This window comes from Lutjanus erythropterus, chromosome 14 (assembly GCF_056507025.1).
Source record: "Lutjanus erythropterus isolate fLutEry1 chromosome 14, fLutEry1.hap2, whole genome shotgun sequence".
NCBI lineage: Eukaryota > Metazoa > Chordata > Actinopteri > Lutjaniformes > Lutjanidae > Lutjanus > Lutjanus erythropterus.
In genome coordinates, this window is record NC_139330.1 from 10,175,446 (window position 1) to 10,191,045 (window position 15,600).

The window sequence follows — 15,600 nt, forward strand, 5'->3', positions numbered from 1 at the left end:
AACAGTCCGTCAGTGAATGTAAATGACGACTAGCTCATTCAGCCATTCGTGGTCAGTCACTCACATAGTGTTTTATTTTAGTTCTCGGGAACCAGTATGAGCTGAAAATGTGACTCAACTCTGTGAATTTTCACTCATCCCACAAAATGTCTGTGTAATATGTAAATTATCCTCACATGACGTAGAATTTAGGGATGATAACAATTAATTGATGATCTGTTAATCAGTCATTAAGAATGTGATGTGAAATATAGCTGATTATTGTTATGAGCGTGCACCACATGTTACCTGATATTCAGTTATATGTGATTAATATGTTGACCCTTAGGTCTTCATACGTTTCATAGGCTATATCACATTTGTAGTAAAATCTTGAAAAGTACAGTGTTTCATTTCTTTTATCTTCTTTAGCTCAATTAAGGTGTATCCATTAAACTACTAACATCAGAGCTGAGGGCAGCCAAGTCTGTATTTTCCCAGTTTCTGAACCCATCAGCTATCGCCTGACAGTTTAGCTTTCATATGCATTCCCATATGCCTACAGAGTCAGCATTCATATGCAGATATCTGTTCACAGAGATTAGTATTTTCCACACATCTTGCACCCTTGGTTAGCAGAGCGATGTGTGCAACACTTGGATCTGTGTGTCACAAAAACTGAACACGGTTTAAAATATGTAGTGTCGTTCAAGGTTGCTTTATCATAATATCTGAGTCAGAAAGGCTGTGCATGCTAATCAAGCTGCGACATATTGATCTGGGCCCCCGTCAAAACATACTTCCAACCAGGCCTAACAACTTTGCTGGGGGAAACCCTGGCTGTAAAGTGTGGGACAACTGAAAGTAGAATTCTGAACAGTGGAGGAAAAAAGTCAATTTCAAGTCCTGCGAGCTTTGTAAAAAGTAATTGTGTCAATTTAAGAGTAGTGTTGCACATAGTTTTTATCTTGTCCTATGGAAAGACTTTACACATAAACTCTTACTGGGCTCTCTGTGTACTGTGGTTACAAACAATGAAGATAATACTTTCAACAATATATCACTGCAAAGAAAATAGGGCTGCACAACGTGGCAAAACAAAATGATACAGCAATTATTTTAACAGATATTGCAACTGCATTATAATTCACAGTTAGTGGGAATGATCATCTTTGCATCACTATCTTAATTCTCACTTGATAAAAAACAGTTAAAATCATGATGATGTGACACCTGTTAGGGTCTGTACCAAACAAACATGTTTTCTTGCATCTGGAGAACAAGATTTGTAAGCCCTGGCATGTCTGCAGCACTCTAATACTACTAGTATAAAGCTGTTGTGATGCGCATATTTTTCTTTTATCAAAAAACAGCATTTTCTACCATTTGGTATTTTGATAATGTTTCGATTAATTGCACAGCCCTGAAAGAAAATTAAAATAACTCACTCATTCATTGAAAAAACTCAAACTGGCTGCAAACAGAAAAAAAGGACAGAAACATGTTTGTTAACAGATGGACAAATTACATCGTCTGTGTTAGAAGAAGGCCGTGAGCCTGTCACAGTCAAGGCAGGACAAGTTTCCTCTCCTCCAGTGTCTGTGGGATTCTGACAGATGGGATTCAGGGGCAGAGTCCAGTGCACTTCAGCCTCCCCACCTCTCAGATAAACACCTCATTAGTCTTTAGTGCAGTCTGGCCTCAGCACCAGCTGCCCTTGCCAGCACCAGGTTTACATGACGCAGAAGCCATTTCCACTAGCTAACCAACGCTCTTGTCAGTCATGACTCCAACACAGACCTGGGCTGCCACTGTGTACTGTTCCAGCTCCGATACTCGTCTCCTTTTGCTTCTCCAGCTCTAAGCCTGCTCCTTTCTTCTGCTTCTTCTTAGAGGAAGAGTCATACTACTGAGTCAGAGAGGGCAGCCTGACAGCTGTGGCTGCCAAACCTCCCCAACTTAACAAGGCAGGGGTGATAACACACCACAACTGAGGCCAGATTTACATTTGTCATGCTCATACGCCAACACAAACAGAGGACAGTTTGTTGTTTCCACTGATAATGCCCCACCTCCCCGCATTCAGCGAAAACTATGAAAGAAAATTCCACTCCTAGGATTAGATTGCCATTTAGCCTTCAGCTGTCTAGAGAAAAACTCCTTTTTTTATTTTCATCGCTCCTGCCAGCGCTGAACGACAATGTTTCCCCGCTCAGAAGATCAACCAATCAAGATGACTCAGCTCAGAGAGGCGGAATTCCTGTGCCTTGGGGAGGTGTAACATCCTCTCACCAACTTAAAATAAGCTGAAACGCCACGCACCTCACAAGAGCAGCTCTCATCTAAGAATCTGTCACAAAAAGAAGAGCAGTATTTATCAAGAGCCTCAAGCTCCACTTCATACCGCATGCAAAAGTCAGTGCAATGGTAATAGCAGTGGTACAATCAGGACCGGCTCTCTGGCTATTCACCTAGTGCCACTGATGTGGAAAATACTCGCCAGGAACGCGTGCTTGATTAAACACATACAAATGTGACTTGGCGTGGGGTGACAAAACACACCTGCGGCTGGCATGGGAAGAAACAAACCTAAACTGTAGCTTAATTTTGACTAAATATATCAATTCTTCATGGAAAAAAAGCAGGCGCAGGTAGTAATTATGAGGATGATACTTGGATATCAGTCAAACGAGCACAGACATCACATTAGATAACAATTTGAATTTATTCCTGCCATAAAAGATTTTTCTCAAACAAATCCCAGAGGTGATTGTGCACCATAAAGTACTTCTGTCCTGGCTGTTGAATCACACCAACTAATGATTACCAGTGATCTGAAGCCTGCTTAGTATTTAATGGAGCAATATGCAGCAAATGCCCAGGCAAAAATGAGTACAGCAGTCCAAATAGTGAGTTGGAGCCATAGACTGTTTATTAAATAGGTTGAAAGCCTATTTAACATGCAATTTATGGTTGAAGCGAGTTGTTTCACCCTGCCCCTTACTCACCAGACTCAAGGAGTCTCAGGCAGACTGCAGGGGCACTGCTGGAGCATAAAATGAGCGCTACAGCCAAACCTGACAATAACAAGCAACGAGGAGTCCTACACCGCAAGATGATCAGCTATTTATAACTATCAGTTGTCTGTCAGTGTAAAGTTAAGTCTGTTATCCTGAAAATAAAAGCCCACTGCTCTGAAAATACACACTCTGGGGTTTGAGTTCGGTGACTGCCTTTCTCACTCACGCCAGACACCATTAACATGTTGCTCAATGTAACTGTTATAAATATCTACTCCTTCTAAAAGATTATTAGTGATTTCTTACAACTCACAGACACTTGCTCATTCAACAAACATTCGGCATTAATTTGAACTCTAATTAGCGTGAAACAGGCAAACAGAAATTGTTATTCCGACCCAGAATAGAAATTTCAAAGGAGAACACCTTGGCTGTTATGTAGCGTTCATATCAGAGAAGCGAGTATTTCAACTTAACATGCTTCCTTGATCTCTAATGGTACATCATATATTACAGACTTCTCCTTTAAGCTGATCTAGTCATGGGACAAAAAAGACAATGCTACTACAAGGCACTTTCATATTCTGTTGATTTTGGAGGCCCCTGTGGACAAAAGTGGTGGTGTTTACACCATAATAACCACAAAATCTAATGTTAAAAATACAAATTATATAAATAAAAATCTGCTCCTGCTTCTTTTCAACTGTAACTCTGCCTCAAAAAATGTAAACACAGGCTTGTTTCATTTGATTCTGAGAAGTGGTGGCAGGCATTCAGAGCAACTATACAGAAACAGACAATCTCCTAGCGGATTGTCTTGTTAACTTACGTAGGTCATATAAAGGCATCAGCAATAAATTGGAACTGCTTCATAAAAAGTTAAAAACCCTTTGTAGTAGCTCTAAATGCATTGCATCTGAGAGAAAAAAGGGCATGCGCAGGTAGTTAATTATAAGGATGATCTACTTGGATATCAGTCAGGCGAGTGTAGACATCACATTAGATTACAACTTGAATTTATTCCTGCCATAAAAGCTTTTTCCCTTCACAAAGGAACTATCTAAAACAAATCCCAGAAGCGATGGTGCACCATAAAGTACTTCTGTCCTGGCTGTTGAATCACACAGACAAAATAAACAGAGTACTGATTACTAGTGATCCAAAGCAGCCTTTCTAGTCGGGGGACAAAACAGACAATGCTGCTACATTAAGTCAGAGCTTTGAAATAATTCAGCTTTACCAAAACAAAACATACTGGAGTGACACTAACAGCCGAATGAGATCAGTTTCTGCTCAATAAAGACTCTCAGGTCATGAAAAATTTAACAGCCAACTCCACAGAGCGCCAGTTGAAAATAAGCTGCTGCTTATAGTGCATTTCTTGGACAGCCTGAGTGACTATAGTGTTCTCATTCTACAACTCAGTAAAAAAAAGACACCTCCCGGAAGCTAGCAAAAGGTAAAAGCTGCAAAAAAAAAATACTGATGGCACAGATGTGGGGTGTAAACTGAAATTCACTGTGGTGTACAGCCTTGCTTTATATCAGGCATCGGGGGGATCATTTCCTCAACAGACACATTTCTGGGAGGCTGTCCCGTGAAAGCATGCAGACATCCACTGCTGATGATTTAAGACATGCTTGCTTCAGTCGCTGCAAATCTGTCACGTTCAAAAATACATTTCAGACTCAGATGTGTTGCTGATTCACAAGTCACGCTGAACTTTTACCTATAAATTTGCATGGTCAGACAATAGTAACAATGCTGTCATGATGAGGTTTGTGTTTGGAGATGTGTGAGCGGAGGAGTCAATTATTGCAGCTACGTTTTGTCAGCTATCACAGACTGTTATCACAGACCAGGGGTACGGCTGCATGACAAGGTAAAAAAGGTCATACTGCCGTTATTCTGATTTACACTGTGATTGCGATATGCGATATGATTAGTGACAATGATCACATTTGCTGCACAGTTTTTAATTGTGATACAACATTTGAAAACATCTGGAGAACAAGATTTAAAGGCCATCCCTGCAGCACTACTATGTTTAGTCCTTTGTCCTTTATCAAAAACTGTAGTAGTAGATCCGATTTCTGCTGATTTGGATATTGCACTTAGCCATAATACAATTTCGATCAATTAATTAGGGATGTCAAACTCATAAGTTTTCTTAACTTTTTTGTTTTTTAAGTGCATCCATTTACAAAACATTCATTTGATCAATGGCCTGAGAGGTCTTTAAAAATATAAGTGAAATTTCAACACTGTCTCAGTTTTTACACATTTGTTCATTCTACTGTCATTAGAATTTACAGACCACAGTGGATCTACAAATACATAAAGCATTTATGTATTTTGGAACTGAACAACAATCTTGTATTTTACTCCCTTATAATTCGAACAACTTGTCAAGATCTTGAAATTCTTTTAATTTTCCAGACATTTCCACTCCTGTGTAGTAGATAAAAAAATCACCACACAACATCAACTTAAGTGGCAGCCAATGAGGAAAGAGTTTACGTAATCCTCTGACTTACAAAACATTCACAAATCAAAGGTCTTGGCAGGAAAAGGAACAGGAAATTGCTGCTCATCAAACCTTTCCTTCACGCATATTTGGAAATTTGCTCCAACATGTTAAGATAACTTCCTCTGCTGTCCCAGACACCATATTTTTGTGTCCCGGGTGCTATTTTGTCCCCATGACAACAGGACATCCTTAATTCGAGCACTGCCCTACAACATAGTTTTAAGATAGAACTCTGATACAGATTATTTTATCCTGAAGCTGCTGATTGAAAATATTTTTACATCATTATTCTTATTTTGATTGATTGAACGTTAAAATGACTATGGTATGACTTTTTTTTGCAGGAATCCGTAGTGAATTAAGATGTTTTTTTAAAAATCTGTAGAATCTGATATGTAGGACACACAATATTCATTCATTTTAAAGTTTTTTGACACATTTAGCCTTTAATAATATTGCACCTCCTTGCCATATTGTAATTTCAATAATATTTTGATTAATTGTGCAGCCCTAGCAATACCTCTGCAATTTTATAACATTTTAAAGTCATCCAGTCGGCTAAATTTGCTGGTTCTGTCCTGAGGGTCGTGTATTTGACACCTCCATCATAGACTATTTGCAGCCTTTGATTGCTCAGATCATTATTTCCAGATTACACTACACTACACTACATCAGAGCAGTTAAAGCCCCCTTTTGGTGCAGAGTGCAGGACAATTTTGCAGGACTGAATCCTATTTTCAATTCAAGCGTTTTAGAAATGTCATGGTGACGTCAACTACTTCACTCACTTCAGACACCTTTTTCACAGCAGTCATTTTGACATGAAATAGTGGCGTAAACACAGGTGTTACCAATGATGCTAATCAAGCTTCTGTTTGTTTCAGGTCAAACAGAGTCAGGGTGCCGTTACTGTGCATGCAGGCTCACTGGAAGGGCTCGGCTACACTAAACGAAATGGTATCTTAATTGGTATCATTGATAACACCTGCGTTGATCTTACTATTTCATATCAATGCAGCTGCCATGAAAAGGTGGGATGTAAAGGAGTGCATTTACTCAAGTATTGTACTTGAGCACAGTTTACTTAAGTATTTCCATGTTATGCAACTTTATTCTTCTGCTTTATTACATTTCACAGGGGACATAGTGCTTCCAACTCTACTACATCTCTGCACCCACACTGCTTTCAGTTACTGTGGCTGATTAGACCTCTAGTCAGGTGTAGGGTGGAGCTATGCTGGAAGTCTGGTGATTTCCACTGACTATATGTCATATGGGCTTTTTACTTGTGACAGTATTTTAATACTGACTATTGCTGCTATTGCACAACTATTAAATAAGAATTAGTATAACTCAGAGACAGGACAGAAAGGATGGATAAGCAAATAAGAAGAACACATCACTGAAATTATAAGCAAATATGGTTTGCACCTTAATGTGAACTATATCTGACTATTTCCCATCATCACCCTTTCCACCAAAACAGTAACCGAGTGTGGGAGTGCATCATCTAATTGTTTCTTGTGAATCTCCTGTTAAAGCTCTGCAGATCCAATTACATTACCATGTGTGAGCAGTGTTACCTCAAGATGAGAGTTTCAGTTTGTGTCTTATTTTCACACCAAAGGTTCACCTCACTCTTGCTGCATTCTGAATTTGAAAGAAAACCTGATTTAATTGTGACTGTGCACCTCTTTAAGTTAAAATAATGCACATTTAATGGTTAGGATTAATGTGTGCCCATTATATGCTGCTATGTTTCAAGTTACATGACAGTGCAAGATGCTGTTAGGAGCATAAACTGGTTCATATTCAGCTGTTGTAAGAGGTGAGGGCAGTGATGACATAACGGTTAAATGTCTCAGTGAAATCAAGTGAACTGGACTACAGGGTAACAAATCAATTATATTCGTTCTCAGAATTGTAACGCACTGATGACTGTATAAAATGCAGCTTTTTAAAAATACCACTCAGGCACTAAGCAGAGTTACTGAAATATTAGAAACAATAGTTTTTGACCCATTATATTGTGCTGTAATGAATAGGCTTGTAGGTCGAACAAAGGAACATGCAAGAGGCATGCAGGAAAGAATTAAGCTCGCTCTCAGCCAAGCTCACACGTACAATAATCCTGCTGTGAATCACCTCTTTGTCCAAACCAGAGTCACCACAATTCCAGTGACTGGTGCTTCAGCAGGAGTTGCCTTGGCAATGCCATGGCAGCTTTAAACTAGACAGAAATAACAACCTTAATACCTTTAGTTTATGAATTTATATCAAAAAATTCAGTGCAACCCTGCAAGCCTACTTCTGCAGTATCACATACAATTCAAAACAAATACAGAACTTTAAATAAAGCATAAAAATAAATTGCTGATGCTTATAATCTTAAATCAACCTATTTTCTGACCATTTACGACAACTCCGAAACACAAACACCTTATTTTTGCATAAGCCTTTTGAATGAGTTGTTACAGACTCTTGCAATGAGGACTCAGTGGGGGATTCAGCAGTAAAATAAGTACTTGTTCCCGGGCAGGGACACCCTCAACTATGACTGCACCTGGCCAGCTGTGGGTCTCCTCCCAAATGTATGATATTACCACAGCACCACATGCTGTTAACTTGTCTAAATGCAGGAATAACTCGACATTTCACAGCCACAGCACAGCAATTTTCTTACAAACAGCTTCAATCAAAATTCTGTCTGCTGGACACTTACTGTGTTGACACAATAGAGCAAATCTGGACTGCCAATTGCAGTTAAAGGAGTAATACAGTAATTTAGCATTTTACTTCCACACAGTCGGGGGACTCAAAAAAGACAGGCTGGTTTGAATTGAAGCAGCTTAATGTGTCTAGCATAGGTCAAGCTAAAAAAAAATATATATTGAAATCTAGATTTCCCATGATGCAACTCAATAATATCTGTCATTGACCGAGTCGGCCCCGTCTCAGGCCCAAGCTGAGATAACCTTGGTAACATCATCTAGGTTCTGTCTTCACCCAGAGACACAGAAGACATTATACAACCATTTTTACGGACTCAGTAGTGGTCCTCATGGTAAGTTAACTACTTTTTGTGTGTAAAATAGGTGGGGTGGCACTTAACTTAAAGCTATGATATATAACATTTCCGTATAAGGGATTTTAAAGGTAGAACTTGACAGTGTTTCAAGTCTGGTGGAGAAATTTGCTGACTAGTTAAACTTAAAATGAGGAAAAAATAAGAAAAATACACAAAAAATACAACCACATTAAAAACGCTTGATGTATGTTATATATTTTGTTGAGTTCTGCACTTACATTATACCAAATGTTTTGAACAAAGGTCAAACCCAGAGAAATCCATAATTTATTCAAGGTAACAGTGCATTTCTCACTAGTTGCTATAGTTGCTATAACCAGGAAAACACAGGATACATCAGAGACTGAGGAAGGAAGTCGGTGACTGTGACTAAACATAACGTAAATAAAAATTTAATATTACCACATCCATAAACATGATTTCTCTCTGAGTCAATGCAGACAAATTTTCATTAGTAATGGTGGTCGTGTAACAGTGAAGATAACAACTCATATGATCCTACCCTACTGCATGACATCAAACTACATCTTTTGTTATTGTTTTAGTGTGAGAGAGACCCCTAGCAGCAGAACTTAAATATTGTGTGTTTATCCATGTTACTGCATAGTAATATATACCAAGTTAAAGTATTTGTTGTCGTAGTGTAAAGGTAAAAGCAGCACAGCCATCACATGCAGTTACATGCATGTAGGCTGCACTATGAAGTTATTATTAATGACTGATGGAGTGTACATTATGAGACAGTACTTAAATTTGAAATGAAATATTTAGCATGTGTTTGGACTGCTGGCACTGATGCTTCAGACATTTTGATTGCATCTTGTCTGGGTTACCAAATTCACAGTGCAACAGCTTAGTACATCAACCAGAGCAAGGACATGCAGATGGAGTTAAAGGGATAGTTCAGATTATTTGAAGGACGATGTATGAGGTACTTGTCGATAGTGTATTAACAACAGTAGATGGAGGTCGACAGGCCCCAAGTTTAGAGAAGCAGTAGGAGTACTGGTGTAGGAGGCTTAGCAATGTACTGCTGTGGACAGGGTCAGCAGCAAAACATTTTAGCTACCTAAAAGAAAAATCTATATCACTTCAAATGTGCATTATATTTAGAATATTTTCACCACTTCAGCTTGCTATCAGACAGACTTTAACAACGAGAAACAGCTATACAATCCATATTATTGCTCTCTCGAAACCAACTAAACTCCATTGACATAATCAGCAATTTTACCTCGCAGAACACAGAAGTTACTGGTCTACAGCCCCGATCTGTTACTTTATTTGTGTTATTGTGTGACTTTGGTGTTTTAAAAGGTTAGTTCAGATTCACCTTAGTCACACAATAACACAGACAAATTAACCAATCAAAGCACCAGAAGACCAGCAACTCCAGTGTTCTGCAAGGTAAAATTACTGATTTTGCAGAGGAAGTTTGGTTGGTTTGGAGAGAGCAATATCTGGTGTATGCAATGGCAGTTTCCTATCAGAAAAGACTGTTAGAAGACAATGTAAAGTGGTGAAAATATTCTAAATAAAGAATATACTTAATTTGATTTTTTTAGATGGCTAAAATCCATTCTGGTGTAATTCTAAGATAATAATTAAGAATTCAAACGATTATCCAATACTCTTTCAGGATGTCTAACATTTGAAGCACACAGTGTAAGAGAAGTGTATTCAGTTGCTAAAGAATGACTGCAGACTGTAAGCCAAAGTGACATGAAATGCTAACTGAACATAATGAAAAGTTGTCCTAGTTACAGAGCAATTTACAGTTAAGGCATTGAGCAGATGCTTGTACTATAGAGAGCAGAAAACTAAGTGAGCACTCCTCAAGCATCAATAGAGCCAGATGACTCAGAGTGCAATGAAAGCAACAAATGCTACAACATTAAACCAGAAATGTCAATGTTAAAACATCACTCCTGTCAGCAGCAGCAGTTATGAAAATAACCAAGTGTATGGCATAATAATCACCTAATAAGAACCTACTGCAATCCAGCGGGAGGGAACAATAACTGCAAAATGGTCATGAGCACAGCAACAGCTAAATTAATGTTCATATATTAGGCTTTATTCAAGTAGATACATGTAGGAAATTAAGCAGAAAAAGCTACCCTAAGGAGTGAATGAGATGCTAACCCCTTTTGTTTCCATATCATCTGTGCCAAGATGCTCTCACTGGAATGCAGTCATGACAATCAGAATTCACCGTCTTCCTCCGACACAAACAATTTATTATATAACCACAAATCATCATGCAGGTCATGTCAGCATTACTAGTGGGACAAGTATGAATACAGGCAACAGAAATGGCTCTTAAAGTAGAGAAAAAGTAAAGCTTTGCATCAGAACAAAATGATTTCCTCATCCCTCATATAAGGTTTTGATCAAATATAATGAATAATGCAGAAATGTATTGGCAACTATTTATTTTCACATCGCCTGATGGTTTAGGTTGCACTTTAATTGGATACTTTAGAAGACTGCTAAGGTGTCTGTTAGTGGGTGGTGGTATAGCTTGATTAACCACAATAAGCATAATATCATTAGAGCCACAGAGACAGACTACAAATCACTACTAGAGCAGCTTTTATTTTATCCACCACTAACTCTCCAATCATAAAACTTATCTAAGTTCTCGCACTTTTTCTGATGTTTATTTTATATAAGGAGGGAAAATGCACATTTATTAACATTAAAGGAGCAATGTGTGGCAAGTGTGCATGCAAAAATAATTGCAGCAGTCCAAACAGCAAGTTGGAGCCAAAGACTTTTTATTAAATAGGTTGAAATTCTATTTAATATACAGTCTATGGTGGAAGCAAGTAGTTTCCTCCAAACCACCATTTCCCCAGATTCGGGGAAGCTCTGCAGGCTGCAGGAGCTCTGCAGGAGCGCAGGATGAGCAAAACACCATAAATTGACAATATCAAGCAATTATAAGTCCTAGACTGTGGGTGGAGCTGCTGTTTATAACTGTCAAGTGTCTGTCAATGTAAAGCTAAACCTGTTATCCTGAAAATATAAGCCAACTGCTCTAAAAATACACACTCTGGACTTGTGTATGCCAGTCTCACTGCCTGCTAGACTTTACATATAGCTAAATTTAACAGTTTTAAACATTTTTAATTCTACAAAATTATGAATGATTCCTTATGACACATACTCACTCTGCAAACATTTGGCATTAATTTGAACTCTAATTAACGTGAAACAGGCAAACAAAAACAGTTATTCCAGCCCCAAATAGAAATTATAAAGGAGGACACCACGGCTGCAGCATTGACATCAGAGAAGTGAGTATTTGAACTTGGCATGTTTCCTTAATCTCTGACGACATATCATGATCATTTTACATTTCATTTCACTTAACATATTACAGATTTCTCCTTTAAGTCCATCATGTAAATGTGCTAGATTTAACCATACAGGCTAATTTTCATCTGCACTCCCAGCAGGTTGATGACATATAAAAAACAAACATACAAAAGCACTTGCTTTACTTTTTTCCCATGCTACCGTTACACTTAACATTATGTGTACCAAATAAAATGCTACTAAAATGCACACAGACTCTTACCAAAGTTTATCTATGTCAAACTAATTATTTTAAAAGTGAAACACCTCTGCAGGTTGTGACTCTACTCATGGCTCACATGGCAACAAATGGTAAGTTAAGACACAACAGCCTGCAGGCATAACAACAACCACAAATGTGATCCATTTAGACAATATAAGAAAACATTAAAAAGCTTGCATCACAGCTTAGTTCACCAAACCAGGACAGTTGTGGCTTTTTCAATTTTTGAATACGGCTGGAGAAAACAACACCAGGGCTTCTGAATATTTTGTAAATTTCACACCTCATTTATTCATGTGTTATTATCAACCAATAACTTAAGCATGGATTCAGGTTAGACACTCAGTCAAATGGCAGTTTTAAAAATGAAATTCACATGTATCAATACACGTCCAAGCCATATTTCTGTGTGTAATTTTATAACATTGCATAACAAAGCATAACATCTAAATACCAGATTGCAATTTGTGTTTGCAAATGCAGCTGAAGCCACTGGAAACTCAATATCATGCTTATCAAATAAATGTATTGCTTTGGCTTATATCCAAGGCACTTGCAGCTCTGTGTTTGAACAAGACCAAAATTGACATTTAGTAAAAGTTCACACTGGCCTTATTCATGAGAACAAAGGGATGAGGCTGCGCATATAAAATATTGATACTACATTTAACATTTTCTGTTTGATTTGTCTGGTTAAGGCGTGTTTATACAGGAGTTAAATGAAACTGAGCTAAGCCAGGCAATGCAAAAGTAGCAGTGGGTGATCTAATGGAGTTTCCCAGTGGCATTAAACACGTGCAAGGAAAAAAAAAAAGGAATGAACATACCTTCATCTCTCTATGAGTCCTCTAGGTGACCAGTGTAACGAATCTGAGGCTGGAAACAGAGGATGAAGAAGCTGTTAGGCATCACAGACAGTGCCAACTTCAGTCTGCCACAACAAGACACGGTTATGTTATGATGACATCACTTCTTCTGCTACACTGCTGGATGCCATGAAAAAAAGCTGCTGGGCGGTAGACTAGACACACACACTTTTTTCTTTTTAATTGCTCAGAAAAACACACGACCTGCACATGAGATTTCATTTAAGGGATTCATTCACAATCGAGGCTGTAATTGATTTAAGAAAAGTTTAAAGATCCTTTAATCCAAACTAATGCAACGGGCTTTAACGGTATGTGTGCTCCAGCTTTCGAGCCACATTCCCAAAAATATCTGTGTTGCAAAGTAAACCGTGGCAGGCTGATCACTCTCATTCGCAGAGCCCTTAAAGCCGTTTATGTAATGCCCAGTGCACTGTAGCCAGTCAGCGAGCAGCAGTCAGACTTGGCTTGTGGCTACGAATAAGGCGAGCAAACACAAAGTAACTAGTCGCTGGTCAAAGAGACGACTTCCTCCTTTGGTCCACACTGGATAATGAAGTGGTTTAGGATGAAGTGGGAGACAGTAAACGCCGCACGGTGCTCGGTTCTTTGAGTAGGGCAGCGTGGTGAGCCTGCTGTCTGCACTGCACTGACTATACCAACACTACAGCAGAGGATGACGCCATTTCTGTAGCTGACAGTCGGCTAAAAACGGGAACACTTCAGCGCACAAACACTGGAAAATGCGGGAAGGGTGGTCGCAATTCACCTGCCCGTGTCAGAGCCATTTCTGTCTCTGTTTTTAGAGAAAAACTGCCCCGACACCGTTCATTTTCGTTTTCGCTTCTTCTCTCCCTTGTCTCGGTGCGCTGCTCTCTGCGGACTCGACAGCAAAAATAGAGCGATAATAACACTGCTCATGAGCAGGCAACACAAGCCTCCAAACAGACCTTTATAGACATGTCATAATAAAGCCGTGTCGCAATAACAGCGTCAAGTTGGACAAAGTGAGAATGAGCCGTGCAGCCCCATTAAAAGTCACTTTCTTTCTTCACAAAATGTTCTCTTTATCGACTGGTCTGGCGTTTCGCTGACTGTTCACTCAGTGTGAGTGAGGTTGCTGCTTCTGACAAAGAAACAAGTCGACGAAACGGTTCGCAACAAGGTCAAGCTCGAGGAAAGACTCGTAACGCAGCAACATCGCGTTAATGCCCGCAACATTTTATTGTTATAGCAGGAGCCAAGGTCGCAGCCCCCATTTGTGGCTCCTGAATGATCGCGGAGGATACAATGTCATCCGCCCCAGACAATTTGCTAGACCAGCCGCTGCAAGTGAGTGATTGACCACCACCACAAACAATAATCCACACACACACACACAGACACAACCCGAGCCTAAACTAAAGCGTCGAGCCCATTTAAACCTCCGGCACAGGCAGTTTGTGATGTTGCCAGTTACGGAAATGTGCACAATACTGGTCACGCACACACAGCATTGAGAAGTCCTCTCCAGCAGAGGGAAAATAGTCCACCTCGCATCTGGGAATTCAGCCACAACTGATCAAACGGGTGAGCTCCTTGATACCCATCTGGTCCAGCCTACACTGGACAAGTCAACCGGGAGAAGCAGCTCACAGCACTAGTGGCACAAAAGAAAAGCCTGACAATGCAGTTTACCTGTTAAATCACACCGTTTACTCGCTGGTCGACAGATCACATCCTGCAGCGATGTCAGGCTGATACAGGTCCGTGTAATATCACTTTTGACGGCTATTAGGGAACACCATTACAGGCGCTGCTCGACGACTACCCCTCTCTGCGAGGATTCCTCCGCTCAACAACACAACACTCGGGTGCTCGAAACTATTCAACCCCGGAGTAGCATAACCTTTCACTGCGCTCATCAGCTTAATTTGGCTTGCTACAGCGTAACTTTGTTATCGAGCTGACCAAGTTTTTTCTGTCTGCTTTTTGCTGTCCATCGCCTAATTCATTCATTCCATAAAAGCCCCTTAAACACATCACAGCATTAGTTAACAAGTTAGCTAACGTCAAGGTTGGCTTGGTAGCAGCAGGGAAGCAAGCTAGTAAAATGTTCAAAATAGCGATGGCTTGGCCGAACAAAAGCAGGCTTACCTATGCTGTCAAGTTGAGAAACACTCCTGTTTTTCGACGAAAGTGAATTAGTAATCCATAGGAACATTTATGTGAACAATCTGACAGGTTTTAACGTCGTCCGTTGGCCCCCGGTTGATGTTGGATGCGGATGGGTAAAAGTCGTTTTCGCAGAGCGCTGCTGTTTGCCTTGTTGAGTAGCTCCTCTAGCCTAGCTCTTTCTGTGATCCTCTCTCCCCGCCTCCTGAGAATGATTGACGGGCACATTAGCCCCGCCTTCCGCAAAGTTACGCCCGCCCATTGGATAGCACAGTCAAGGGAAACGCCTCAGCGGCACATGATAGGCTGATGCAGGAGAAAAATATCTATGGTAAGGTGTGCGAAGTAATCCTACTGGGTGGTTCTCACAATACAG

At 39.8% G+C, this 15,600-nt stretch overlaps 1 protein-coding gene across 1 annotated transcript in view; it reads right to left on the reverse strand.

Annotated features, from left to right (window-relative positions):
- Window positions 1-15,370, reverse strand: part of arid4b (AT-rich interaction domain 4B) — a 62,213-nt gene extending 46,843 nt beyond the window's left edge. The window contains exons 1-2 of the mRNA XM_084735855.1: window positions 15,207-15,370; window positions 13,032-13,080 (exon numbers count right to left, since the gene is read on the reverse strand). Of these exons, the coding sequence (XP_084591981.1) occupies window positions 13,032-13,037 (6 nt within the window). The 5' untranslated portion in view covers window positions 13,038-13,080; window positions 15,207-15,370. The remainder of the gene's footprint in view (window positions 1-13,031; window positions 13,081-15,206) is intronic.
- Window positions 15,371-15,600: the final 230 nt, after the last annotated feature.